At 37.7% G+C, this 26,767-nt stretch overlaps 1 protein-coding gene across 1 annotated transcript; it reads right to left on the bottom strand.

Moving 5' to 3' along the window:
• Nucleotides 1–6,176: 6,176 nt before the first annotated feature.
• On the bottom strand, nucleotides 6,177–26,333 carry crtac1b (cartilage acidic protein 1b; the record flags this gene model as incomplete). Its single annotated transcript, XM_079248633.1, has 15 exons — nucleotides 6,177–6,292; nucleotides 6,548–6,691; nucleotides 6,789–6,831; nucleotides 7,231–7,376; nucleotides 8,395–8,563; nucleotides 8,658–8,758; nucleotides 9,258–9,340; nucleotides 10,564–10,700; nucleotides 15,427–15,569; nucleotides 15,680–15,814; nucleotides 17,412–17,568; nucleotides 20,119–20,255; nucleotides 20,576–20,772; nucleotides 24,200–24,387; nucleotides 26,250–26,333. The coding sequence occupies 15 exons, from the start codon at nucleotides 26,331–26,333 to the stop codon at nucleotides 6,177–6,179; spliced, it is 1,980 nt and encodes a 659-aa protein (XP_079104759.1).
• Nucleotides 26,334–26,767: the final 434 nt, after the last annotated feature.

Below are 26,767 nucleotides of genomic sequence, written 5' to 3'. Positions count from 1 at the left end.
TTAATCCCTGGTGTTAGAAGAAACTTTAGTGCTACAATTGTAACAACTTCTTTTTGGGCTTTAAGTATTTGGTGGTAACAGGTGCATAAAAATACATTTTGACTCAATGTATCTGTTGTGGCTCGAAATTATGATGAACTCCTGCTTTGTTCACATCCATTCATCCATTCAGGCTCAGAAAGCTATTACGAGGTTAAACTGTCCTATAAACTATTAATCTACAACTGTAATTCACAGAAACATGAGTAAAATATTAATAAAATCCAATGACTAAAAAGTTTTCATGTGAACAAAACTACCATTTTATTCACAACAGAACGCAGAGAATGGATACAAATCATGAAGGTGACACCATTTAATATTTAAAAACAAACAAAAAAAAACAAACCCAGTTAAGCTTAAATTCAATAGCAGCCACTTTTTAAAAACAAAAAGTTGCCCCATTCTTGTCTTGTCTCCTCAAATGTTCAGTTTTTCTTTTGGTTGTATTCATTTTTAGCCTGTCAAATGTTAAAGTACCTGGTGAAATATCTATACAGCATCAGGCCTGTTTAGCACCTGGACTCTTCTGTTACGATGCTACACTGTTCAAATAAACCCGAAACACAGTTAAGCATTGTTTTCTGTAACATGCAAGGCCTTCCTTTAAAAACCATCTATCTGAATGGGAGCATGTTGCTCTAAAATGCACCGCCAAACCATCAGAGGAGCAGGATTTTGATCTAAGTGCTCATAACAAGCTCAATATTCTCTCTCCTATTTAGTCTGGAAGATGCAGCATCTATGAAATCCAGAAAGAATATCAATGTTAAATTTGTTTCCCACTTTGGCTTGGTCCATTTTTAATTAACTATGGCTCAAATAAGATGGCTGCATTTCAGATCATGCTCACATATGGCTTCTTCCGTTCATGACAGACCTTAACCTGCATTTATGAACTTTTAGTTTTCATCTGTACCAGATGTCCCATTAACGGGACGTGACAAATAAATATGTTTTTACTCCCTTATCTACATGCTATACCACTGGAAAGGTAAGATTTTAGAGATTTGAATGTTGTATACTATTCCTGGCTACCACCATAACTGTCAATTCATTAAACACTTTTTTCTGAATAGTCACCAATGCAATTCTTGTACGAAACCATGTACCACTCCAAAAGGCAGATACCGCAGACAAAATAGTCCTGTCATATCAGCAAGGGTCAATTAAAAGTAGTCCAGTAAGATAGTTTGCCTGCAAGTCTTTTCCAAAAATAACTGTTCTGTGTACAAACTGAAGTTATTTTAAGGGGTTAATGGAGCGTTGCCTGAGGACTAAAGCGTCACAAACACCCAAAATTGACTTTTGGCTGTGTCCAATCTTGTCATTTTTATTAAATTTGTTCCTCTGATGCTGTTATGTAATATGTGAAATATTCACCATTTATTACTTTACATTGAAAACACTGTTCTGAAGATGTTCCACAACTTTCAAATACAGTTTTATTTATTTTATTTTTTTTGTAGATAGCTGAAATTCTGTCCATCTTTACATCTTAGAGATAGCCTCTCAAGGTCCTTTCCTATCAAATCTTGGAACAAACCTTTGGTGCTTCTATACCAACTTTTTTACATGTTACTGCTACTGAATTCAAGATGTGCTCATGATTTTCAGCAAATAGTAAAATGCCTCACTTTCCATGTTTGATATATTGTGTATGTTTTATTATAAATGCAATCTTGGTTTGAAATATTGTATAACTGCTCCTCTCTGTTTTACTTACATTTAACACAGCATACCCTCTTTTTTTTAACTTCTCATTTTTGCAGGCATACTTAATTTTGTCAAATAAGTTTAAATGGAATGACTTGAGAAGTGCACAGGCAGATTCAAGGAGGGAGGGGAACTTGTTCATTTTATCTCAGACTGCAGTGAACCTCAGAGCACTTTTACTGTAATTAGATTGGCTTCAGAGGAGTTTGCAAACCGCAATTAGACTCAAGCTCTGAAAACACAGCATGCTGTTAGTATCGGGGACAAGAGCAAATAAACATAAATTCTCTGACTACTGAAATGAGGAAATGACCAGCGTGGTGTACACACCCACACTTCTTCTTGATTCTCTCTGCTCTTTTTTTTCTACTCATTTCAATGCTTTTTTGACAGTCCATTTCAGATCATTTTCCACAAATACTCCATTGTCTGTATGTGTATTGCGGAAGGGAAATATCTGACTGGCGGTCTGAAGCAAGAAAATAAGCCTTTTGAGTTGTGTTTTCTCTTTGAGAAAAGGCCAGCACACAAGCAGACTCTCCACAAGGAAACCCACCTCTGATACTCACTCATTCAGCATTTTGTTGCAGGTTTGATGCACAGGAACGCCTCAGCTTGCAGTTTATTCCAGCAATAAAACACGCAGCTGGAACCTCAGGGATGCAAACAATGTAACGACTGACTTTGTCAAAAACAAATGTGTGTGTGCACATGCATCCATACAAACACACAGGTCTTAACCTGGACATTATTCAATGACAGATTTTAGTTACATCACACAGATTAAGAATCAGGCCTCTATGCCTTTCCTTCCACTTTAACCCCAAAACATTTGTTTGTAGATGGGAATTAAGTAATAGAGCAAATTAATCCATAGAGCACTAATCCATACTTTGCATTTGTTTATTTTCAGCTTTAACTCTGTCTCAGCGAACAAAGACATACTCTGTATCTGAACTAAATTAAAAGTAACATAATATCATTTCACAGACACCCTGTATGTTTAGGTGGGCAGAACAGACACAGTAAATCTGTATACACTATTGTAAGTTGTATATTGAATGTACACAGAGTTAGATCAATCCTTGTTGATAGTATCCCATCTATGTTAAGCTTTAGCTGAAATTTTACTGTACAATTAATTTCAACATTTTTGTAGGAAAAATACCGAAGAATCACATAAGCATGTCAACCAGTAACTACATTGTTTTTAAAATTGTTGTAAGACTGTGTGAACAAAAGGGTTTAAACATCTGGAACCATCCCACAGCAAACTGTGCAGTTTCATTCATTTGAACACACTTTTATCATGCAAACGTTTAGCTTACATTTCAGTGATTCCATCAGTGAAAAACTGTTTCCAAAACTGTCCTCATTGTGCAGGACATACGTAATAGTAGCCACAGTCGACTCTGTTCTACAGATTTCTGTCAAAACATTAAATACTTGATGTGAACAGACGTGGTCTTGCTGAACCATCTGAACTCTCCAAGGAGTTTTTGGTTTACAGAGAGAAAAAACACCCTTTAGCATGCGTGCAACAGAATTCCACAGAGTCACTTTAATTCTATTAACACGTCCATCATCACATGTTTTGGCTTTTCGTGGTGTCACCTCTTAAGCTTTCAGGAGAAGAATAATAAAAAAAAAAAGACACAACAGGAAAGTGGTCGGGCCCTAAATAACAGCTTAAGTGTTTGATGTTTTCTGTGGCATCAGTGGTTTGGGTTCAGCCCACTTGTGGGCTCAGCTGATTGGATATGGTATCATGAGTGGAATGAATCCACACTGACACACCCTCTAACCCAGTGGTTCTCAAATTTCCTGAGCTAGAACTCCCACTCACACCCAACACTGAGTGAGAAAGTAAGATATCAAATGGGTCATCCTGCAGCCGTCCTCTAAATGTTAAGCTGGATAACTGTGTAAATCATCACATATAAGGAGGATGAAGTGGTTTTTGGTGGATTAAATTCACTTAACAAAGTAACTTCATGCCCAAAATCAGCTTCTCTTGTAGAGATGATGCCAAATTATGACTTTAAGATGATGTGCAATAACTTTGTTGTTTATGCATTAATGTTTAACAAAATGATGGTGCTAATTTCACAAATTTATCTCTGTATTACATACGCGCACACACACACACACACACACACACACACACACACACACACACACACACACTGCCCCACACACTCCAACCCCTACACAAAAAAAAATCACTTCTTCAGAGGACTGTTCTGGACAGCAGACAGCATGTCAAACACGTGTCCTGCTATAAAAATGATCTCGGTCAAATGCTTAATAAAGGAGTTACATTTTCTGTTGCAGCTGCTGAGATGTGAACTCAAGTTCCTCTGCAGAATAATATAAGATCATAAAGCTGTCAGTCAACATACTGTCAGCATCAGTTTTTTAATTTTTTTTTTACAATGTATTTTCCAATAAAAATCATTGAAACTGCTTATTTTTCATCCCCATATGTGTTTGTGTCCACGGTAATGAAAAATGGCAGGTTTAGAAAATATTATGGATTACGTTTGGAGTGTGACTGCTATGCAACATTACATCACATGTACCTTTGATCCTGAGTTGTTGTTTTTTTCATTTATCTCAGAAATTCACATCCCATCAAATGTCCATTAACCTTTCATATAAGATTAAATCATTTTACCTTCAAAGAAGACATTATGGCCTTTTGGCACAAGTTCAAATAATCTAAAGTCTTAATGACCTGTCTATTCCTTTTATGGGTCAAATTTCAGCAGTGCTTACAAATGAAAATCTCCTGGTCATTGACGGGAGACTGAGAGTGGTGTGACTTGCCTAAATCTTTTCATTTCATTCTTGATAAAATAAAGCAAGGACAAAGTATTGGTAACACATTATTAGCTAATTTCTCACTATGACCGCTGATGAGAATGTGCAGTTATGAGCAAAGCAAACATATTTAGACTCTCAACTCTAAAGTCCTGATCAGCTTGCTACATGACTGGTTTTCAGACCAAAGCAGTCCCAAACAAACAAAGTGGCAGGATTGTTTTGTGTGAAGGTTATGGATTAATAGTACCTTCAGACACTCAAATATAATCTCAAATACAGAAAATTCAGATTTTGTCACATGTCTCCTGTAATCTGTTAAAAAGACTAGCTTGAGCAATGACCATAAGATCAGAATTTATAGATCATCTGCATTATTAAAGAAAATATCTTTGAACCCATTTTGTGACATGCGCTAATTTCCAACATAAACATAATTTACTCCACTCTTAAGACAGGAACTATTAACTACATAATCCTCATGTTCAAGGAAATCATTTATTGGTAAATTTATATTTCAATGGAGGGATGGGATATAAGAGAATAGTGCAACAACAATTGTGCTCATTTCTAAAATATGGAACACCACCAACCTGGGATTTTGACATTTTAAATTTAGTTGCAAATCATCCCACGGGGGATAAATGTGCTTAATACTTTAAAAGATGTGATAAAAGCTGCATCTTTTATTTCATACTGAGTCAATCATTGTGACTCTTGCATGAACATGCCACCTGGCATGCCGTGCAAATCTGGGCCTGAATGCATGAAAATGCCACCAGGCCCAGATAAAATCTGATGACGAGTTTTGCTTTTGGTTCTCTTACCTTCCGTCTCCATTTTCTGGACTCCTTTGTATTATTTTTGTCAGAATTCACTTTCTGGATACAGTAAACATGGAAACAAAACTAAATCTATATTCTTTTTCTGTGTGCTCACATACCTCTGCATTTACCTTCTCCTCTGTGCTGCTTATCATACACAGTAAAATACAACCCATCAGAGGCAGATGGTCTGGCATATGTCCCTCTTCTTGGACCCAGCACACACATGCACACACGCTATGCCCACAGAAACACAGTAAAACTTGCTTTGGTGTTCCTTAGCATACCAATGAGCCCATGTTTAGAATAAGACTGATGTTTTGAGGATAAGCACAGCAGTTTGGTGGAGATACAGATGGGCCTCAGTGTCTCTAATGAATGTGCTCAGTGGAGCCAGTGAATCTAGTCCTGGATGTGCAATGGTTACATTGCAGCTCCACTTATTAACTTGGCCTCAGTTCAGGTCCCACTAAGATAAGTGCCAGGTGATGACGTGAGGGCTCCACAGGTAACATAGTTAGTTCTGATCCCAGTAGCTCCCTGTTCGTTACTTTATAGTCCAGGGGGGGGGGGGGGGGGGGGGGGGCTGGGAGCCAAGAGGTAACATACAGCAGCAGTAACAAGGGGGCAAAGGTGCAAATAACTGATGGAAAAGGAAGAGATCCATTAGGGAGTAGTGGGAGGAGGTTTTTTTTTCTTATTTGTGAAAAGTTTGCACTGAGAGTTTCTGTACATCCTCATTCAACAGTGAAGAAGAGGAGAAAGCAGTGACAGCTACAGCAGTCCCATCTGCAGATGTGTAGAGATGAGTGGTAAAATAGAGAAAGAAAGAATGCAGAAAGCATTACGTTCCCCAGAAGACCGTGTCCCCCCAAAGTAAGCCACCTGGGCTGCAGAGAAACAGGAGAAAGAGAGAAGTACATGTTAGCCAACATGGCTAAAAGACAACTCATTCACACGGGGAGTCAAGTCAGGCAAGACAGCTGACACACAGAGGGGACATGGTCAGAGGAACGCTAGCACCTCGAAGTCTTTAGTCAAAGCCGGTATAATTAAGGAAGCTTAACACATCTCATTTTGTTGCAGCACTTCCTTTGTTGTCCTGATTTCAGTAATCCAGCTAAGTCCCTGTCAGAACCACTTACCCACACAGGCTGAGCCATCATCATTGGGCTCAAAACCCTGGTTGCATCTCCTCTTGGCACGGCACTTATAGCTGCCATAAGTGTTGGTGCAGACAGGGCGGTCAGAGGGGCACACAGAGGGAAACTGGGTACACTCATCTTTATCTGAAGATTGGGGAGTGAGGAGGGTAAAGATACTTCAGGGTTTTCAACAAGGAGACAAGCACAGTTTTCAACAGGCGGCTGAGGTGATTCCATTTACCTGTGCAACGGCCATTTTCATTCAAAGCAAAGCCGTGACCACACTGTAACAGACAGTCAAAATGAAACAGTCAGTGACATCTGTTAAGACAATCCCAATGAACATCAGTTCATTATCTGTGCTGTTTTTTTGCTACTAAAGTAAGCACACAGTAGAGCATCTTTAGATCCTGTTGCTACCTTTCACCCAACATAGAAACAGTTTTGCTGTTATTTGCAAATCATTTTAGCCTATTTTAGATCAAACTGCTCTAAACTATAAAAAAAAGAAAAAAAGAAATGAAACCACATCAGTGCTTTCAATCAATCAATCAATCAATCAATCAAAGATACTTTATTATTTGTCCCCGAGGGGAAATTCTCCTTGTTGCTCGGGCCAAGCCCATTCTACTAAATTTTTCTGGATGATCAGAAATTACATCAGTAGCAATTTAAGTATGTACCTCTATTTCCACAGTGGGAGTGACTTCATCATCATCTCTTGGATACTGGATTTCCAGCACTGAGTTGGTCTCTGAAGGCTCCAGGGGTCGGGCTATTGAGCGGCCATCTGGCCAGTAGACCTCAACATTGGTGGCCACATCTTTACCTGTTTAGGTAAGATGGACACACAAAGAAACATTTATACAACTTTACCTGATCGCTGAGGTTGGATACTGTACAAAACATTTTAGCATTCATACGTCTTCCTCCTTTATTTCTTGTTTTTACAGACTTGCGCAGTTCAGATGGGATGCCAGTCTTCTCTCTCCATTAACTGTTTTAATCAGGCACAGAGAAAGCTTGTCTCCTAAGACCCTCTGTGGTCCTTAATTAAAGTGGCCTTTCTTATGTAAACAGATCTTCAGTTACCCTGCCAGACAGGTGCACTGCCAGAGAGCCAAAGCATATTTCACCTGCTCTGCACCCACATGACACTCTTTCATTTACTGGTGGTGAGTGTTTCTCAAATGTCCACCACCGCTTTAAAGTCTGGAGGTCTGTTCTGACGCTACAAGTAGGCAGTAAGTTTGTCGTTTAAGTGTATTATTGGGGGCTGCTGAAGTTGAAATGTGTTTGTTCTGATTCTGATAGAAAACAGGTTCAGTGAGCAGCAGTGGGTGTGCTGGCAGGCCTGTATGTCACCAGCTGACTGTCCCTGGACGAGTCAAGGGAAACTCAGATTTGGTCGCTTACAATCCTTGTTGGATATTAGCAGCCACACCTGTCCTTCTAACTCCTGGCTTTGTCCACTCACTGTCACTTCCACTGAAAATGTTGTTGTTGTGGGTGTCCAGTTAAGCTAAAGGGTATTAAAACAACACTTTGCATATGTTTTTTTTTTTTGCTACTGTTGTCTGCAATGCTTATTCCGTCCAATTCTGTTTTATTACGTCTCAGTTCCTCAATTAACACAGACTAAGTAAATTTCAGTTTTACAAAAGGAAAATGTATCTGTGACTTACCTAAACAAGCAATCTACATGTACAATACCTAAAAAATAATGCTCTTGTTAATCACAAATATAATCTATCATATGCTAGTTGGAGCCCTGAAAAGTAGAGGATGTGGCAAGCTGACAGTTTTGACCACTGCATTATGATGCGTCTGCTTTAATTAGGTCTTACCAAGGCCAAAGTGGGCGACAGGCTCCATTTCACACAGGTACCCTGAACCACCATCTATAATCCGTGTGTGGGGGCCACTCTTCTTCGTATAGACCACCACTTTAGCTCCTCTGGCAAAAGCACCAAACTTTGTCCGAGGAATTACCCGCAGCCATGAGTTAGTGAGGCCCTAACACACAGGCAACACGAAGCAAAGAAGGGGATCTGTTTAAGGTAATACAACCTACCGAGTTTCAAGTGTTACATGGAGCATACACTCTCACCTGGTTGACTTTGTAAACAGAGAGCGGCTGAGCTGCACTTTCACCGTGAGACACTAGTAGCTCCAGATGTCCATCACCATCAAAATCTGTCGCAACCGCTCCTGGAAATCCATCACAAAAATGCAGCTAAACATATATTATCCTTAAGATAGGATTAATTTTCTATTTCATTATTTTATGTCTTTGAAATGTTTTATGTATTCTTAATAAAGTTGGTTTGGATTAACAGTTAATGGAAAAATAATGGGAAACAAAAAGCACACAGTGGAACTCAGAGTGGAGCTCTGGTGCCATCTACTGGTTTGACACAAGAAGAGCAGCTATAAAATGCAGCTAACAGTTATGAATGTGATAACAATGGGCGTTGGTTGTGTAATCTTCTGTATTACTTTACAAAAAAAAAACATCACCACTCATTACTTTAAGATTATCTGAGGAAGTAGGATAAACACTTTTTTGACAGCATCAATAAAAACAGGAAATACTGAAACCTTAACATGTATCATTTATGTCAGTTTTGTGCAATTATGTGGTATTTCATCAGTGTACCCTACATATTAAATATTATTTTATTATTTATGTCTGTTCCGTTATGCTTACCAGTTCCCCTTCCATCAGGCTCAGCAGCATCCCCAATGTTTAACTCCTCAATCTGGGGGTCACCATGTTCTCTTCTGCTCACTCTATCAAAGCAAAAATAAATAAATGCCAAGACATGAAAACTACCGAAAGCAATTCAACCAAGTATTTTGTTTATGTGCAGTTCTGAACAACACAATGTAAATTTTTTTCTTCCTCTTAACTACATGTTAATATGAAATATTCCATTCTTGTTATGTTTCCCTACACTTGTCAACATTCAGAAGCACTTTTCAAACTTAAAATATATTATATAAAGTGTTAAGTTTTCTAATAAATTTACAAAACCAATTGAAAACACGATTATAATTTTGTATTTTTATTTATTTGCATAGTTCTCTGAGTACAAAACTCTTTTGTGAAATTATAACTTTAAATAACAGCAATATCTGCAGAACCGCATGGCAATAAATTAGTTGTTAGCATCTAGTATTTAGTTATTTAATCACAATATCCAGCATCCCATTAGTAAAATAAGAAAGAAAAAAAATCTATATTTTAGTTCAATTATTGTGCTGATCCTGGCTGTTTAAGCCATAACTTCAACTAAATATTGATTAACTAGATTGTATTAATTAGCTTTAGTACAGTTGTTTGAGCATTTTTTTCCCTTTCTCTTTTTTTTCATTTTCAGTGGCAGAGAGTAGAATAAATTAGCTGATTCATCTGTATAAAGCAACTGAATTATTGTGAAGCCATGTGCTGTGAAGCTGTGACCTTTGTCAGACCACAAAGACCATTTATTTTCCCCTTACGACCCGGTGTGCCGGAAAACTCTGGTCCAAAAAATCCTCAAAGGTGGAAACTGATTAGTTATTGAAATTCAGTATGGGCTCCGTTCTGAAACCAGTTTACACAAATATGCCAAATCAGATTTTTATGCAGAAAGGATGGGCCCGTTCTACTATCAATCAACTGATATTTATCACACGTTACATTTTGGGAGCTGAATTCATTAATATTATCTTGAGAGGAAACTTAACCACAAGCCAAAAAGAGACCTGAAACTGTCTTAATGAAAGATTCATTCATGTGTGGAGGAGAAGGGGGAAGGAGGAGGAGGAGGAGGAGGAAGAGGCAGAATGCCAGACTAGATAAGTATCCTTGGCTGGGAATTTTAAATTCTCCTCAGCTTTAAAGCTCAGCTGTAGAATATTAAGTCAAGACTGAAGAGTAGTCCATTAACTTAATCATCAAAGTGCTATTAAAACTTACCGCCATCTGCATCTGCACAAGCAAGTGTGCATCTGATTATTTCTTTCAGTACCTGAACAGTCTGTTGGCAGAGGGGCCTCGGTAGGCGATATTATTGAAGAAAACCTCCAGCTCATTGTCGTTGTCAAAGTCTGCAGCAATGACTGTTCGGACGGGAGACGGCATGGAAAACTTCTGGGAGGCTATGTCCTGGAGAAAAGGGCACAAAGGTCAAGCTTAATGTATACGCCAGCAGGAAAATTCAGAAGAAATATCAGAATATCATATATATCTGATATTTGCCAGCAATGGCAAAGCATGTTTAAAGAATTATAACAAAATTCCTATTTCACACTTTTATTAAATACAATGATTACTATGAAGATTGTGCCTATGTGAGTCGGATACATGAAAAGTTTAGCTCCTTTTGTTCTCATTTTTCAACTCATTTCGGCGAAAACAGATATTGATATCATGTATCGGTATCGATCTCTTAGAAATAATTGTATTTGTATTCTACTGAAGCAAAATTTGACTTTACAAATAAGTGTAAGGTAACTTGTCTGTCTGTTAGATCAGTTTATCAATCTGATTGATCAGCCGCTGTGGGGAATCATTCTGCTCTCGGAGATCTGAAAATGCAGACAGCATAGAAGACTTTACAAATACAATTTCCTTTAATGAACTCCATAAAAAACCTACAACAGAGACATGAGCTAAAAGTTAGAGCTGAAGAAGAGGCTGGTTCTTCCGGGAAAGCGGCATTGGTGCTAATTTACATGAAAACACTGGTTGATGAGGTGTAAATTGGGTCAGAGGAACTTCAGAATTACAAATATTTTGGTAGCTCTGAAAGTTTTAGTGTTAAAAAAAATAAAACTTCCACACTGGTTCCATCTTTAAGTTCTACCTTTCACCTGCAGCAGGTCATACATCAGATAGTTTCAGATGAGGAGGATGCAGTGTGACGTTATTAAATTCCCACAGGTTCATCACAAAACAGCACGTACTACTTTTATTGACTAATTACAGTAGTGGAAAGGATGATGTCAAGATATTTCATTTTAAAATCATTATCAGCTGATATCTATATTGTGCCAATGACACATCTGATGTCATGAATGATATCTCTATTTATGACCCATGTGAATGTCCTTACAGTTATTCTCTTGGCTTATAAAATGGAGTATATGAGTTCTGTTAAAGTAAAATGTAATATCTCTGTCTTTCATGGATTGTACAGGTTTGCTACACAAAATTTTCCCATATAATATGTTGGTCAGCTGAAGAATAAAAGGTTATAGGACAAAAATAATCCACTTTCTACAAATATGTGTTTGTAGAAAGTGGTTTTCGAACCAACTTCATAACCTCTGGCATCACAAGTTCCTCTCCAAACAAGTTTATCAATAATAAATGTCCCATCCTTGACCTGGACAGCTCTGGCTGCATCTAATGCCTATAGATAAGAACAAAGGGCCTTTTTACATCTGCTGGCATGAAAAAAATAGACACCCCCACCAAGAAAAAAAGAAGTCTTTGCAGCAGAGGGGGTTTTTTGCATGAGAAAGTTACAGACATTTCCCCGCTTCAGTGACACTGTGATAAGTTGAAAAAGAGTTATAGAGCACCCCTTCACTCCCCCACAGTATTTACTCCCTGTTTTAATTATAAGGCTCATAAAGCTGCAGGGATGGGGGCCGCCCACAGTGACCTTCTGCTTCTCAGGTGAAGGAGAGGGGATGGCCCTCTGATGCCTACATTTACTGTATAACCGTATGTCTATGTACCTAAAGTAAAAAGAATTGAACTTTCAATAAAACTGAATGGAGCAATGAAACTAAAGATTTGCCTTTGATGCATGAAATCATCTCAGTACATCTTCAGTTGATTAGGCTTGTATCTTTTTATTACCAGTTGTTTTACTGGAAATAAAAAATATACATGAACACACAAAAATTTAACTTAACTTTCAAAATGTTGCCTACTTTTATTCAGTATTTTTTCTATCAAAACCTGAAGTGATGATGATTTACAGTAAAAAAAAAAAAAAAAAAGAAAATGAAAACATCTGATATCTATATTTATTTATTTGTTTACAAAAAGACTGGCTTACACTTGACTTCTCATTAAGCAAGTAAACTTTAACAACTTCTACTTCGGACTTCTTCCATCCATCTTAATATATGTTCTGGGTGTGTGGGTATATGCACGTGTGTGTTTTAAACCTAGTGCAAAGAAAACCTCCTCAATAGATTTTAATTAAAGCATAAACAGGCCTAATCGGCACTTTTCACAGCCACGCCAAGCTGCTGGTTCAGCCCAATTTAATTGGCGGTTTACTGAACTGATACAACAGCTTCATTATGCATGCCAAAGGTCAACACGGCTATTGAAAGTGTCAGCTTGTGGGGGTAAAATAGGTCTTAAATATGTTGTGGGCTTGTGATTTAACAATCTCGGTTAAACAAAAAAAAAAAAAAACTTGTCCTGCTAATTCAATTTGTCTTCAGCAAGCGAATTTAATAGCACGTGTGTGTATGGTTCTGATAGAACTGTCTCTGGGCTAAGCGTCACACATTAACCCCTTATTTGACCCCTATAAAGATGCCTCTTGTGACATTTATGTCTTCGGTAAGGGATGTGGGTGCAGGCGGTGACAGGTAGATCACAGAGCATGAAACCTCTGCAGATTTACACGCAGCACGGTCCATCTCGCTCTCTGCTGCTCTCTAAGGTAGAACGCAAACGGATGCACATTGCTGGCTGCCTCACAGAAAGCTGTGTGTAGAGTTATTGATTGAGTAAATCACTACCCATGCGTCTTTAAATACCACTTAAACACAAAGTGGAACCAGCGGTGAATGGTGCTAACTCATTAGCCAACTGTTGGTGCTGATAACATTGTGATTCACATTGATAATAGATGAGATCTGCTGCTTATATGCTGCGTGCTCTTTAGACATTGATTGGGGTCAGAGGGGATATAATAGAGACCAATGTTCTCTCTATCTCTCAAATGTCTACATCAGCAGCCATAATAGATTATTTGATGAGGTGAATCACTGAGATTGCTGATGATCAGTAAGTGCTGGTTACTCTGGATTATCCTGCCTGCGAGTCATTATAGGAAAAGTAGTATCTGATGAAATCTATATAGTCCTTTACATCCAACAACGGTTGGTCTCTTTCTTAATAAATAAAAAATTAAAGGCTTTAAAATACCTAAAACTATGGTGATTCATGCCAGTTATATTTAATGTCTACACAGAAGTAACGTGCTAGATGGACCCAGATTAAATGGCTTCAACAGAAAATATAACATTGTGTTTTTTTTGGAAACAATCATTAGAATTATTAATCCATAAACTTAGCTACAGACATGCAGATACAAAAGTGGACATCTTTTTGTAAAACATTAACTTTTTAAATGGGTTTTGTTACATTTTAAAACCAACAACAATATAATAAGACATCACAACTATATGTCATGACTGCAAACAGTGGCAGTTCAAAATTGGTCTTCGAGGACCACAGGTTATAGATGTTTTCTGACAACAAAGTTTTATCAGATTGATGGATTAATATACCTAACACAAAGAGCTTCACATGATAAAAGCAACAATGTTTGCATGAAAGAAAGAATATAAAATGATTTAAACACACACCTACTCTCATTCTCTCTTTCTTACACCCCCTAAAACACTACCACCCAGATATAAAACACTACCACCCAGATATAAATGTATGGACGCTTACCATTCACTTCTGCTATGGAGTGAATGGAGTTAAGGTGTTTAAATGGGTGGAAAAGGTTCAAATAAAGCTAAAAAAAAAAAAAAAAACAACAACAAATGAGAACAACAAAGTATAAAAGTATAAATTAAAGAGTTAATAAAAACCAATGCCTTTGTAAAACAAAACCATAAAAACTAAATAAAAGTAAAGTTACAAAATATGTAGTTAAAAAAAAAAACATGAGGAGATAAGTAAAATGAAATAGTAATAAAATTAAATAAATAACAGAATACTAAATAAAACAATGATTCAGTTAGATGGAAAGCTAAAAATGTGTATAATATGATTTGATGACCCTGGCTGTATTTGGTCTTCTGAAAGTGTGTTTCAGGAGGACTGGAAAAGGTTAAAGGTGCTACAGAGCCCAGAGCGTGGAATATGTGTGGATGTACCATTATTAGAAATTACAGGTCACATTGAAATATTACTTCCTTCAGTCAGCTGTATCATCTGTGGTTCTGTCACAAGAACATGCAGCTGAATTATGTCAGGAAGACAAGATTTGAATGTTTGCTTTGTAATACAGTACAAAAGACCCTAAATCTAGTGTTAAATAACAAATTACTGCCATTCCTTTTCTGACATAAGCACCAAGTTGTATAAAACTGCAAATTTTACTTGTCAGTGTATATATTTAGATTTTTCTCTTGTAAAAGAAATCTTCATAATTTCCATGCATCACTTCACTGAGATTGCCTGCATTGAAGTTGTTGTAAATATTACTGATACTTCTTTCTTCATGCAACCACAACTATCAGTTCTGTACATCCTGTGTGTACATGCACACACACATATACTATCACATTCTCATTACAGTAGGTTTATTGTCCTTAAATATGAACATTTGGTCCTTTAAGGCACGGATCCTCAACTCCAGTCCTCAAGGCTGATCAGTCGGCATATTTTCCATGTTACCCTGCTTCAACATACCTGACTCAAAATGGTGGCTCAATAGCAGACTTGTGCATAGCTTGTCAGAGATCCATTATTTTGAATCAGGTGTGTTACAGCAGAGAAACACCTAACACCATCAGAATAAGGGAACGTAAGGACTGGGAGCTAATATTGACAGAAGAAAATGTTTTTTTTATGTTCTTTTTAACTACTGTGTTTGCTTTTTAACACATTTGGGGCTGACCTTGAATTTCTGCTTGCGGCTATTCTGCTGGATGTAGAGGCGATGAGGTCCATTCCAGTTCCCATAAACAATATCTGTCCTACCATCCCGATTGAAGTCTGCCAGCGCCACCCCTCTGCCATGCTGCATGGGGTCTTCCACACCTAAAATTACAAGTGAATCCTTCTTTCTGTTCTCTCAGCAATTGATAAATATATGTCATGAAGGAACGTATCTATAAGGCTATGATCTATTAAACTCCACATGCTCTTACCGGCCTGCTGTGCCATGTCAGTGAACGTCCCATCTCCGTTGTTTCTGAACAGGAAGTTGGAGCCATATTCATTGTCACAGAAGACATCCGATAGAGTCTGACTGACAATGGGCCCCACTACGACGCCTCTCCCCCCTGCATAGATGAAGAGAACGAGATGAGGCTTCGCAGTGAGAGAAAATTAGGCTGCTAAACAGATGGAGAGCGAAGAAAAATTGAAGCAGGAAAAGTGAAACAATGTAAGTAAAGAGGGAGAGAAATCAGCTCCATAGCAGAAGTGAATGGTAAGAGATCATTACTGCCTTTCTGGGCCATTTACTCTGAGCATGGTAAGTCTTTCTGCTGACACAGACACCGACACTGATGGGCTTCATACACACAAACACAGGTAAACACACCCACAACGGAAGCACAAATACATATACACAAACACACTGACGCGCCGCATGCTGAGAGTGTTTTGCATTAACCAAAACCTAACAGTAATTTCCTCCTTATAAAAAGGTCTCTGTGACTGCTCGCTACACTCTCAGCATCACCCCAGGATTTCCCAATGACTTTCTATAAAGTGAAGTATCTCACTGAAGTGTTTCATCTCAGACCAGCAGAGTTTAATTATGTAGTTGAAAGGGCTTTGATTGCCCTTCCTGTATGTGGAGTCAGTGCTGTGAGCCAGGACTCGCTCCTGATTTACTGGCCCGCTCCATCAGGCCAGACAAATATCACTCGCCCCCTATGGCCATAAACCACTAATGTCTCTCCAGAGATATGTAACCATCAGATATACAACTTCACTGGCTGTCCCTCTGCTCCGATTAACTGCAGTTTGATGACAAAGCCGTCTACCGTACATCATTCACAGTAATTCTGAGCCGGCTCACTTTGCTCCCCCAGCAGATCAGATGACGTCCTTCATGTAAAAAGATCCAAAGATGAAGATTCATCCTGCTGCTCTTTAATACAAAGTCATCTCCCATTTTCCAAACTAACTGGAACATCAGCATCAAGGACTTTTCAGTGGTTAAGATGAAGTATCGCACACGGAGCCTTTTTTTAAAAAAATCTCTTTTGCTTTACTGATGACGCTCATTCATGGAGAATTAAATCATATTGCTTTTTTGGCATTTACTGTTCTGCTCTCTCATAGATCATAAACTTTTATTAGAAAATCTACAACATTTATGTTGCCCTATAAGAGGTTTTTATTCTGATTAAAATCAAATTGACAGCATTCGATCACTTTTATCTGACATTATGGAAATTGATTGATTTTTTTTTTTAAACAACTATGTAAAATTAATAAATAAAAATGTTTACACAGCACATAATCTTTTTTTGGGGGGGGACAAAATTTACTTCAGCATATCTGAATGACCACGTAATAAAAGGTTGCAAACACACATGCCATCTTTGAGCAGCTGTAGTACTCTCATGTATGTTTGTGTCGCCCTTCCTTCACTTCCCTGTGACTTTGGAATAAACAGCTGACATGCTGTCCTCTTTTTTTTTCCCTTTCCCTTTCTCATTTCTTCTTGTCTGGACGTTTTCCAGCTCCCTCGACAACTCGCTCCTCGACAAGCTCCCTCTGCATACTAAAGTCCTATATTTCAGACGCTACGGGAACAACGAGCACATGCTCCTCTGCAGATGTCAGTATAAATCACACTGAGGGTCCAGTGACCATGACACCTTGATCTACTTCACACAACCACCATCAGTTCTTCATACCCACCGGTTAACTTGTTGACTCCAGCTTGCTCCGCCACGTTGGACAGAACAACAACGCCCTGTGAAAGGTCACTCGCTGCCTCATCCATTTCAATGAGAGCATGAGGCCCGACTTTTCCACTGGCATAGTTAGCAATGTAGATAGCATAACGCCCGGTACCCTGTACAAAAATAAATGTGGTTTCCATTTAATCACATGCAGTGTAATCACATATACATTAAAGTAAAGTAAAGAAAATATAAAAATATAATATTAAAATATGAGTTGTGTTTTCACACAATTTCTTTTCAGTTGATCCAAAACATAATTTGTCAGTGTGTGTTGATGTCCAACCACCAGAACCACCAGCAGAACCTTGTTAAGAGGTTAAATCAGTAAGACCAAACTGCTCTTGGGAAAGCTTTTCTAATCATTTCTTTATTTGATTGTTTATTAACTTATATAGGTTTTTAGAGGTAGCCTATGCTTTTCTGCGCTGATAAGACAAAAATGAATCCAACAACCACCTCTGCTCTCTCTATTGCTGCTGCTGATTTATCTCTGGGAAGGGACTTTGTTCAAACTATTGACAATTGAATCGTTGGATCTTTGATACAAAGGAGTTATGGATCTCACAGAGGAAGATCTGTACTTGTTCATTAGGGAATCACAATGTAGCTTCTGCATATTTTACTTAAGATATTCTCAACTGTTCCCCAAGCATAAAGGGACTTTGTTGACTTTTTACACCAAAATCAGCAGCTTTAAACCAGCAAAACCAGTAAAAATGAATAAAAAAAAAATTATGTAGACATATGGGAATATTTCCACCACACATTTAAACAATAAGTTGTAACTTGCTACTTTAAGCTAAAGTCAGAACCAGTGCAGCTGCTTTTTTGTTTTGCTGACTTTAAAAAGCCAAATAATTTCCTATGAAGGTAATCAGCGCTATTTACGTGACTAAAATAGGACTGAATGTGTTCACCAGACATCCTGGAACAATCTTTCCTTATTATTTTCCTCTTTTTGTAAATATTATGCACCTTCTCCCAATCAAACTTCTTCCTTCCCCCTTTATCTCTGCTTACACTGTTTATTACCCCTTACCCCTTTTTTTTCTCAGCCTGTCTCCCTCGCTCTGCCTCCCTTTGGAGATTAATTTCACACTCCATTATCAACCAGAGTCCCTACAGACACAAACTCACAGACGGAACCACACTAATAGACTGCACACTCGATTCCAATGAGCTTTCTCACCAGGCCAAACATATTTCCATCAGTACAAACACATGCACATATGCAAACCTGCATAAACACAAGCCATTTTACCGTATGTGTTCACCTTACCATATTTTTACAAGACAAGTAAAGTAAACGATACAAATGTCACATAATAGTATGCTGTATGAGCAGTGAGTTTTACACACATTTATACACACACACATACACACACACACACACACACAAAAAACTACAACAGGAGACCTGAAGGCCAATGGCTGTTACTGAACAAACTTAAAAGTCAACGATTTTTCAATAAGTCTTCACCCAAGGCTAATTTCTGTCGTTTGGATTGGCAGAGTGAATAGTACGACATGCATGCCTGCAAAGTGCATGTGAGTGCAGGGGCTGCTTTCCATCAATCTTACCAGCTTTCACAGAAAAGCCTGAATAAGCTGCCTCCTCTAATGTCAATCTTTTGTTGTCAGGAAGTGTACATCACCATTTTAATCTTGCTTTACTGCAACATGTTTTAGTTATTTGGGCTTTTAAAAGCCACTTATTCCCTCCCGGCTGCCAGTTCACAGTGAGCCGTTCCATCAGTTCAATGTGAAACCCTTCAATGTGTCACCTTCATCAGTTTGTAAAGGAACAACAAAGGGAACACCACTTGCAAGGGGACCAAAAGAAACAGAGTAGTTGGATGACAAATGCAGTTCTTTTACTGAAAGATAACATTTTATTTATGAGTAAAACTTATTGAACACATCAGCTGCACAGCTGACAATGCAGCATGCTGTGGTTTTGGCCTGTGTAACCTTCTGCTGTTTGTTGCAAATATGTTCTAATAAAACATGTTCAGCAATAGGAACAGTCGATCCGCTTGAAGTGGCATGCAAGAGCACACATCAGGGTTTTGGCTTCTTCTAAAAGAATTACACCATTAAAAGCAAATATCTTTCCAATCTGTTTGGCACCTGAACATCCTATCAGTGCTCAGTGAGATGGGACTGTGGTTAAAAAATCTATTGTAATCCCTGCTGTCCTCTTCCCACTATTACCATCTTTATCCCATCCCCTGATTAGAAGTGAAAACTGTATGTGTGTGTGAGATAAGAGACAAAGAAGGAGCGTGCCAGTCAGATGGAGGGAAAAAGGATGAAAACAAAGGGACTGCGAGGAAGAGAGAAGATGCTACAGACAGAAAGCAGTAGTGTGCAGTCATCACTCCCCTCCTCGTAAGATGTTCTGTAAAACAAACGAGCCTTTCCTTCGGTAATTACACTGGTGCGATGGACAAAGGCGAGAAAATGGCTCACCATTCCCCCAAATGAACTGTCAAAGCACATGCTGAGAAGGGCGGTGTAGGCAGGGCATGAGTTATCACTGGTAAACAAACAGAAGCGTCCATGCATGTACCCTGAAGACTCCAGTTGGAGTTTTTTTGTGTGTGTGTGTGTGTGTGTGTGGTGCAGATCTGCATACTGTACATGTGTGCATGTAGTACCTTTCTGTCCACACAGGCAACTGAGCGCCCTGCCATTGGGTTGGCTACATCTCGATGCTCATTGATGTCATCGCTCAGCAGATCCTCAAAGCGTCCATTACGAAACTTAAACAACTTGTCAGAATACGTAGCTGGACCTTGATTGAGGAGAACGCAGAGTTAAGGAGATGGGGGGGGGGATACAAATGGACTGTGCAAGAGAAGAATTAGCAAGAAACAGAGGAGCAGGTTGAGCAGGTTGTTGCAGCACAAATGTGAAGCAGGAGTTTTAATAAGAATGACAGAGGTGGCAGAGTGCGCTCTGCAGCTCCCCATATGATTAATAGCAGCACAAAGCTTATCTGTTATCTGATGGAGACTCAGATGAGATAAGCCTAGCAGCTGCTTGCATATTCTCCAGTTGTATGAGAAAAGATTGTGTGTATACTGTATGCATTTGCATTAACTTGCACTGTACCGCGGAAGGCGTTATTGGTGTTAAGGACGTAAATCTCCTCCCGTCCGTCCCCATCTATGTCGCATGCTGTTACTCCAATGGCATTGCCTTGTCGGTCTCTCAGGGCATAGAATGGGGAGCTACGGTTGTCAACAGCAATGTTGACAAGCCTCTTCCTCTGCTTGTCATATTTTAGCACCAGGTTTGGACCATTGTAGCTGTTGACAGAAGATATGCAAGTGTTATAATAAGCTTTATAGGTTATGAGTTGTAAATGATCATGCTGTCTAAAAAAAAAATTTCAAAATGATTTCTGTATTTTTTTAGATTTCTTTAATCAAGTTTCTAAAATTCAGAATTATGGAGAAATCGTTTTTTGTTTTTTTGTTTATTTTTAAAATATTTTTCCCATTAAATTCATATCTTTTAGAGGAATTTAACAGTTTTACCAGTTCAAGTCTATTTACACAGCATTTGGCAGTACTAGTTCTGTTGGAGGAAGAGCCTATATACTTCTGTTTCAGGCTTTTCCCCTTCAAACTGGTTAAGCTGTCATCCCATGTAGGCTACAGGTCCTCAGTGAGGCCAGCCCAGATTCAAGTCCTGACCTGGGGCCCTTTGCTGCATGTCATTTCCTATTCTCTGTGAGTCGCTTTCCTGTAAAGCTATGATCAAATCAACGCTATTAATGCGAAAAAAAAAAAAAAAAAAACTTTTTTGTTTGTTTAAAAAATAAAAATATAAACAAGCAAGGAAACACCCCAAAATCTTCTAATTGAATCAAACATAAGATCCAAAAAGATGAATAATTATAAAATGTAATCAATGTGGTATATTGGTGAGCAAATCAAATCTAATTGTAAATAATGGCTTTAAATTATTAAACAAATTAAGGATAAGAATTCTCAGACTGTAAGGATGGAGGCATTTTGCAAAGCACTGAACAATCAATGAGACGATGCCTCACTTCTACATTTAAAAAAAGAAGCACTATCTAACATAAACACTCATCATAGTTGTTTCTTTAGTAAAATAAAAATAAAATCTTAAACATAATAGAGATTCTTCTGTATTTTACAGCCCAACAATCAACCAGTTCAAACCAGCTTCCCCTTTATTTATTTATTTATTTAGGTGCATAACCTACATCGCACCTTTTAATTTGGAACCATATTATAAAACTAGACTACACTTCTCATTGCTTCGAACTGTTTTGCTCTGATTTTCATGTGATTTTATCTGACAAAACAATATTTTTCCAATGTGTCAATCTGAGCACATGGTTGTCATGACATCATTATTTTATTTCCTGCTGTCCCTTCAGGGGTCACCATGGTGAATCCTCTGCCTCTAACCCTGTCCTCCACACTTTGTTTTACACCAACAAATCTCTTTCCCGCTTTCTCTACATCCAAAAAATACCCTGATTGGACTACCTTTAGGCTTTCAGCCTGGTAGTTCTGACCTATTTACGATCACAATAACCCAGCAAGAGGATATGGTTGCACAGAACTGCAGAAAACACTAGCTTCCTGACGTAATATTAATGTTATAATGTCTTCCAGCCTGCTTACAGTCATACTCATAAAGATATTTCTTTTCAAATGTATAGATTTACTGGTCAAAATACAAAATGTTTGTCATCCCGCATGTAAAACACAACACACTGACTGATGACATTCTGGTCTCACGTCCTTTTTATTAGTCTTTTTGAGACAGTGCCAAAGTGTCTCTGTAATGTTGGTAAAGACACCTTTCAGATGACATGACCATAATATATACCTTACAAATATGCTACAGAAAAACTCAAGACAATATTTAAAAAGTTTTAACGCAAATTTTTGCAAATTAAACAAATATTGATTCACATTGTATACCAGTGTATTTACTGCCTGAATATTCAGGACCATGTAATGATATTTTTATCCTAAAATTATGAGTATTTATGACTAATAATTACTCATATATAATAATTATGAGTAATACTCATTCTTAAAGTGGACAAGTCCTCTGACCACTAAAATTTGTGTGGTCTAAGACCATTAGAGGAAAATAAACTGAAATGCTGCAGATGAACAAAGCTGCTGCTGTGCTTCAGACAGAAGTGTGTATCTGCCGCTTCTGACAGCTTCTGTCAGCTACATGTAAAATATATATATAAAAAAATTTAAAAAAAATTTAAAAAAAAAATATATATACATATATATATATATATATATATATATATATATATATATATATATATATATATATATATATATATATATATATAAATAAATATATACAAAACATCATTTTTGTAAATCCTAACGAAAGAAACTTGCCATTTTAAATGTCAGCTATTTTTTACATGTAACCATATATACAGCCATTAAAATATTGAATTATTATTTGTTTAATGTTACTAATCACATAAACCCATGATTTTATGGTTCATTTAAAAGCACTGTAGGATCATTTTGTACTAGTTTTTGTGTTTTTTCAAATCAATTTAGAATTGGAGTTTTGTTTATAACATCAGAGACTCATAGAGTCATAACATCACCAGAGAGTTAGAAACATAACTAAGCTTTTCCCATTATTTCTATCAAATCTGCATGACCATTCATTTTTCGTTGCAACACATGCATAAAGATAGTTATATGGACACACATGGACATAAACATACTGACACAAACGCAACAGACACATGCACACACCCATGTACATAAAACAAAATTGCAGCTCAGAATGTCTTTGACTTTTGAACAAACTACAAAACAGTTAAATGTGAAAATATAATAAAAATAATTGTAAATCTAAAACATTTATGAAGTATAGCAACATTTACAGCCAGAAAATGTGTGTCCTTTAAAAACTAGCAGTCTCCCAAATTGATTTGCATTGAGTTTGATATCCTCTGACTGATAGCCTGGAACTGTTCAGTATTTCTAGATTTTGTCAGGAAAACCAGCAACAGCGTACTGCAGGAAAAACCAATGAAGCAATACTCAGATTAGATTAAATTAAACTAGATGGAAGAAATGTATTATTTAAATTCCAAATATTCCTTAAATGTTGTGGTTAAATGTTTGAGTAAACTAAAGATGTAATCAACTTTTGAAATTGTGCTATAAGTACTGAAGGTCACCAACACCTGTGTAATATAAAGTATAGCGAAGCAATTCATGCGAAGATTCTTCTAATGGCAAATTAAATTACATCCTCTATGAAGCTGTGGGATGAGCTCCTGCCCCGGATACCTGCTGAATAGGATGTTTTGGCTTAATGACATTTAGTAAGCACACTCATTTTGGCTCATCTATATTCTGTTAAGCATTGAGAAACTCATTGCTGCTTCACTGGATAGAAGCAGGCTCGCAAAACTGTTCCCATCAATGGCGTTCAATTCAATCACATCCATTTTCCTCAGCTGAGCGAGCTGAGGGGCACCTTACTGACTATCACCTATCAATTTTTCTTTTTTTCATACCTTTGTCTTTCACATTTACAGTTAAAGAAAATTACGTTTGATTTTTATGTCTGTCTTTAGAAACTATTAATACTCAAAATGATGAGTGAGATTTTAAAAAGTTTTAACTAAATTACTCGGAAAACACTGAGCTGAAATCAAGTGATAAAAAGTGTTTTCCATTCTCTCCTCACCCAGCTACAAATATCTCCAGGTCTCCATCCCCATCCACATCAGTGACAGCCATGCCATAGTTGAGTTGGGTGGGGTTGTGTTCATAGTCCGGAGGAAGGGAGGTCTTGGTTATGGCCGTAAACATAGGCTCTGATCGCTGGGCCAAGGAGCAGGCAGGCAAGAAGAAAGACAGCCACAACATCTTCATCTAAAGAGCAAAAAACACTTTTTTTATAAAAGAAAAATCAAAAAGCAAAAACAGCTTTGACACGCACACACACACACGCACACACTACATGCTTTTCACAGTAACTACAGCACACATTTGTCCAAACTGGAACTGGAACACGCATGTCCCTGTTGCATTACAAATCCATTCCACGTAAGATATCATTGCCGTGTTTCTCTGCTTTTCTCAGACGTAAAGATGCAATCACACATCATTGCAATCATCAGCCGTCTGCAACTTTAGATTTCAGCATTCCATCAACTGTAGGACTGTAGGACAGAGAGAAAAAATAAATAAAATAAAATAAAATTATATATATATATATATATATATATATATATATATATATATATATATATATATATATATATATACATATACACATATATATATATACACACACATATATATATATATATATATATATATATATATATATATATATATATATATACACACACATATATGTATATATATATATATGTATATTTATATGTATATATATATATATAGATAGATAGATAGATAGATAGATAGATAGATAGATAGATAGATAGATAGATAGATAGATATGGGGGAAGGGGGGTTTCCATAAAAGATGGATGTGAACATTGAAGAATTGATATATTACTTGGGATGTGCAAGCAGGTAGAGATGACATTTCTGATTCTCAGCTTGTAAATGATAAAGAAATGAAACATAGCAGAAAGAGAATAAAGAAGGGTCACCTTCTTAGGACTAAAATTAAATTTACACACCACACACACACGCGCGCGCACACACACACACACACAGAGTGGAGTTTACAAGTTGACAACTTGATTTTCTCTGCCTGTGGATTTATGAACAACGCTTTAGTCATTCCATCTGAGATGCCATTGAGACGCTCAGCCATCTCAGCTTCCACACTGCTGCATATTGTCCCCTTCAACTTCCTGTGTCCGCATGATATATGGCTCTTTAACGTCTGCTTCAACAATTCAATTTAAGATAAAAACCTATGTGCAGTTTGAGTAATACTCTCAAATGTATGTCTGCAGAGGAAGCACCTGGGCTGACACCTGCAGAAATACGGCTGGGGCCAATGTTAGCTTTGCAAGCAGGCAGCGCAGCGATAACGCACGCTGGAGAGCTGGTAGTGGTGTGTACTGTGGCTGTTAGCAAGAAGGGTTAATTAACAACAGTTCCTTTCCATTAGAGCAGGACGTGATGAGAAATGAGCCGGCCAGTCCACGACTACAGAAAGCAGTTTTAAAGACTTGCTAATACACGCCATGTGAGATAGAAAGTGAGCTATAAATGAAAAACAAGTGGAAAAAGGCAACTTGAAAAACAAGGGAAAAAAAGACTGACAGAAAAAGATGTAATTTAAAAAAAAAAAAAAGGGGCTAAAAACAGCAATATTGGAGAAAATTCCAACTAGTCAATGTCGGGACACGGGATGGGTCAATCTAAATGAGACGGGTTTCATCCCCATGGTGCCTTTCTTCAGTTAAGGGCCAACCTAACTCATAAAAGTGGAATATCCCCACTAATTCATGCCAAGAGGCAAGTGAAGGACACCCAGTCCCTTCAGGTAATGTTCACTGCAGCAAAGATGAAGATATCCCACTCTAGTAAAGTTGTGGTATCTAAGCGTGGATTAAGGAAACATTTCACGCACTCGTTTGATTTTTACAGTGTCACACTGCAGCATTGACAGTGATGGCAAGCATCACAGAAAGTAATCTGTAAACGTGTCAAAGGCCATGAATGGCTCTGGAAATAGACAAAATGTTGTGTGAAGCAGAGAAATGCTTTCGATTTGATTATTTATGGGGGCCATAAGAGGCCATTAACACAGCATGCAACATCAGCATGTGCTTTCTGGAGCGTTCCTGCCCAGCTCTGATCCTGATAACACTGCGACAAAGAGCCAGTAACATCTTCACTTTCAGACACACACTTCCAGAAGCTCTTCCCTGTGAAGGACACCCTCACTGCAGCACACACACACACACACACACACACATAGGACAGCTCTTCACCGGTACAAATTCCTCCAAGGTTTCAGCACAGAACACCTGCCGTTGAGGTTAAGCTCTAGTTTATCCACCAGTTATCACAGTTAGTATCAGACAATAAAACTTGCTGTAGCAAAGATATAAAGCAAAACCTGCTCAATAAATCAACTATCAACTAAACAAACCTACATTTCCAACTAATTTGCCAAACTTCATTGTGTCATTTGTATTTTAAAGAAGTCTTTTAAAGTTTATCTATCTATCTATCTATCTAATCAGTCATGGCAGTCATAACTCTAAATCAATCTATTAATTAATTAAAAAGAAAGAACGTGCCCATAAGAAGTGCATCCATG

The sequence above is a fragment of the Telmatherina bonti genome (assembly GCF_933228915.1).
Source record: "Telmatherina bonti genome assembly, chromosome: 11".
Classification (NCBI taxonomy): domain Eukaryota; kingdom Metazoa; phylum Chordata; class Actinopteri; order Atheriniformes; family Telmatherinidae; genus Telmatherina; species Telmatherina bonti.
The sequence above is the reverse complement of the archived record's forward strand: the minus strand, read 5'-3'. Positions and strand labels throughout refer to the sequence as shown.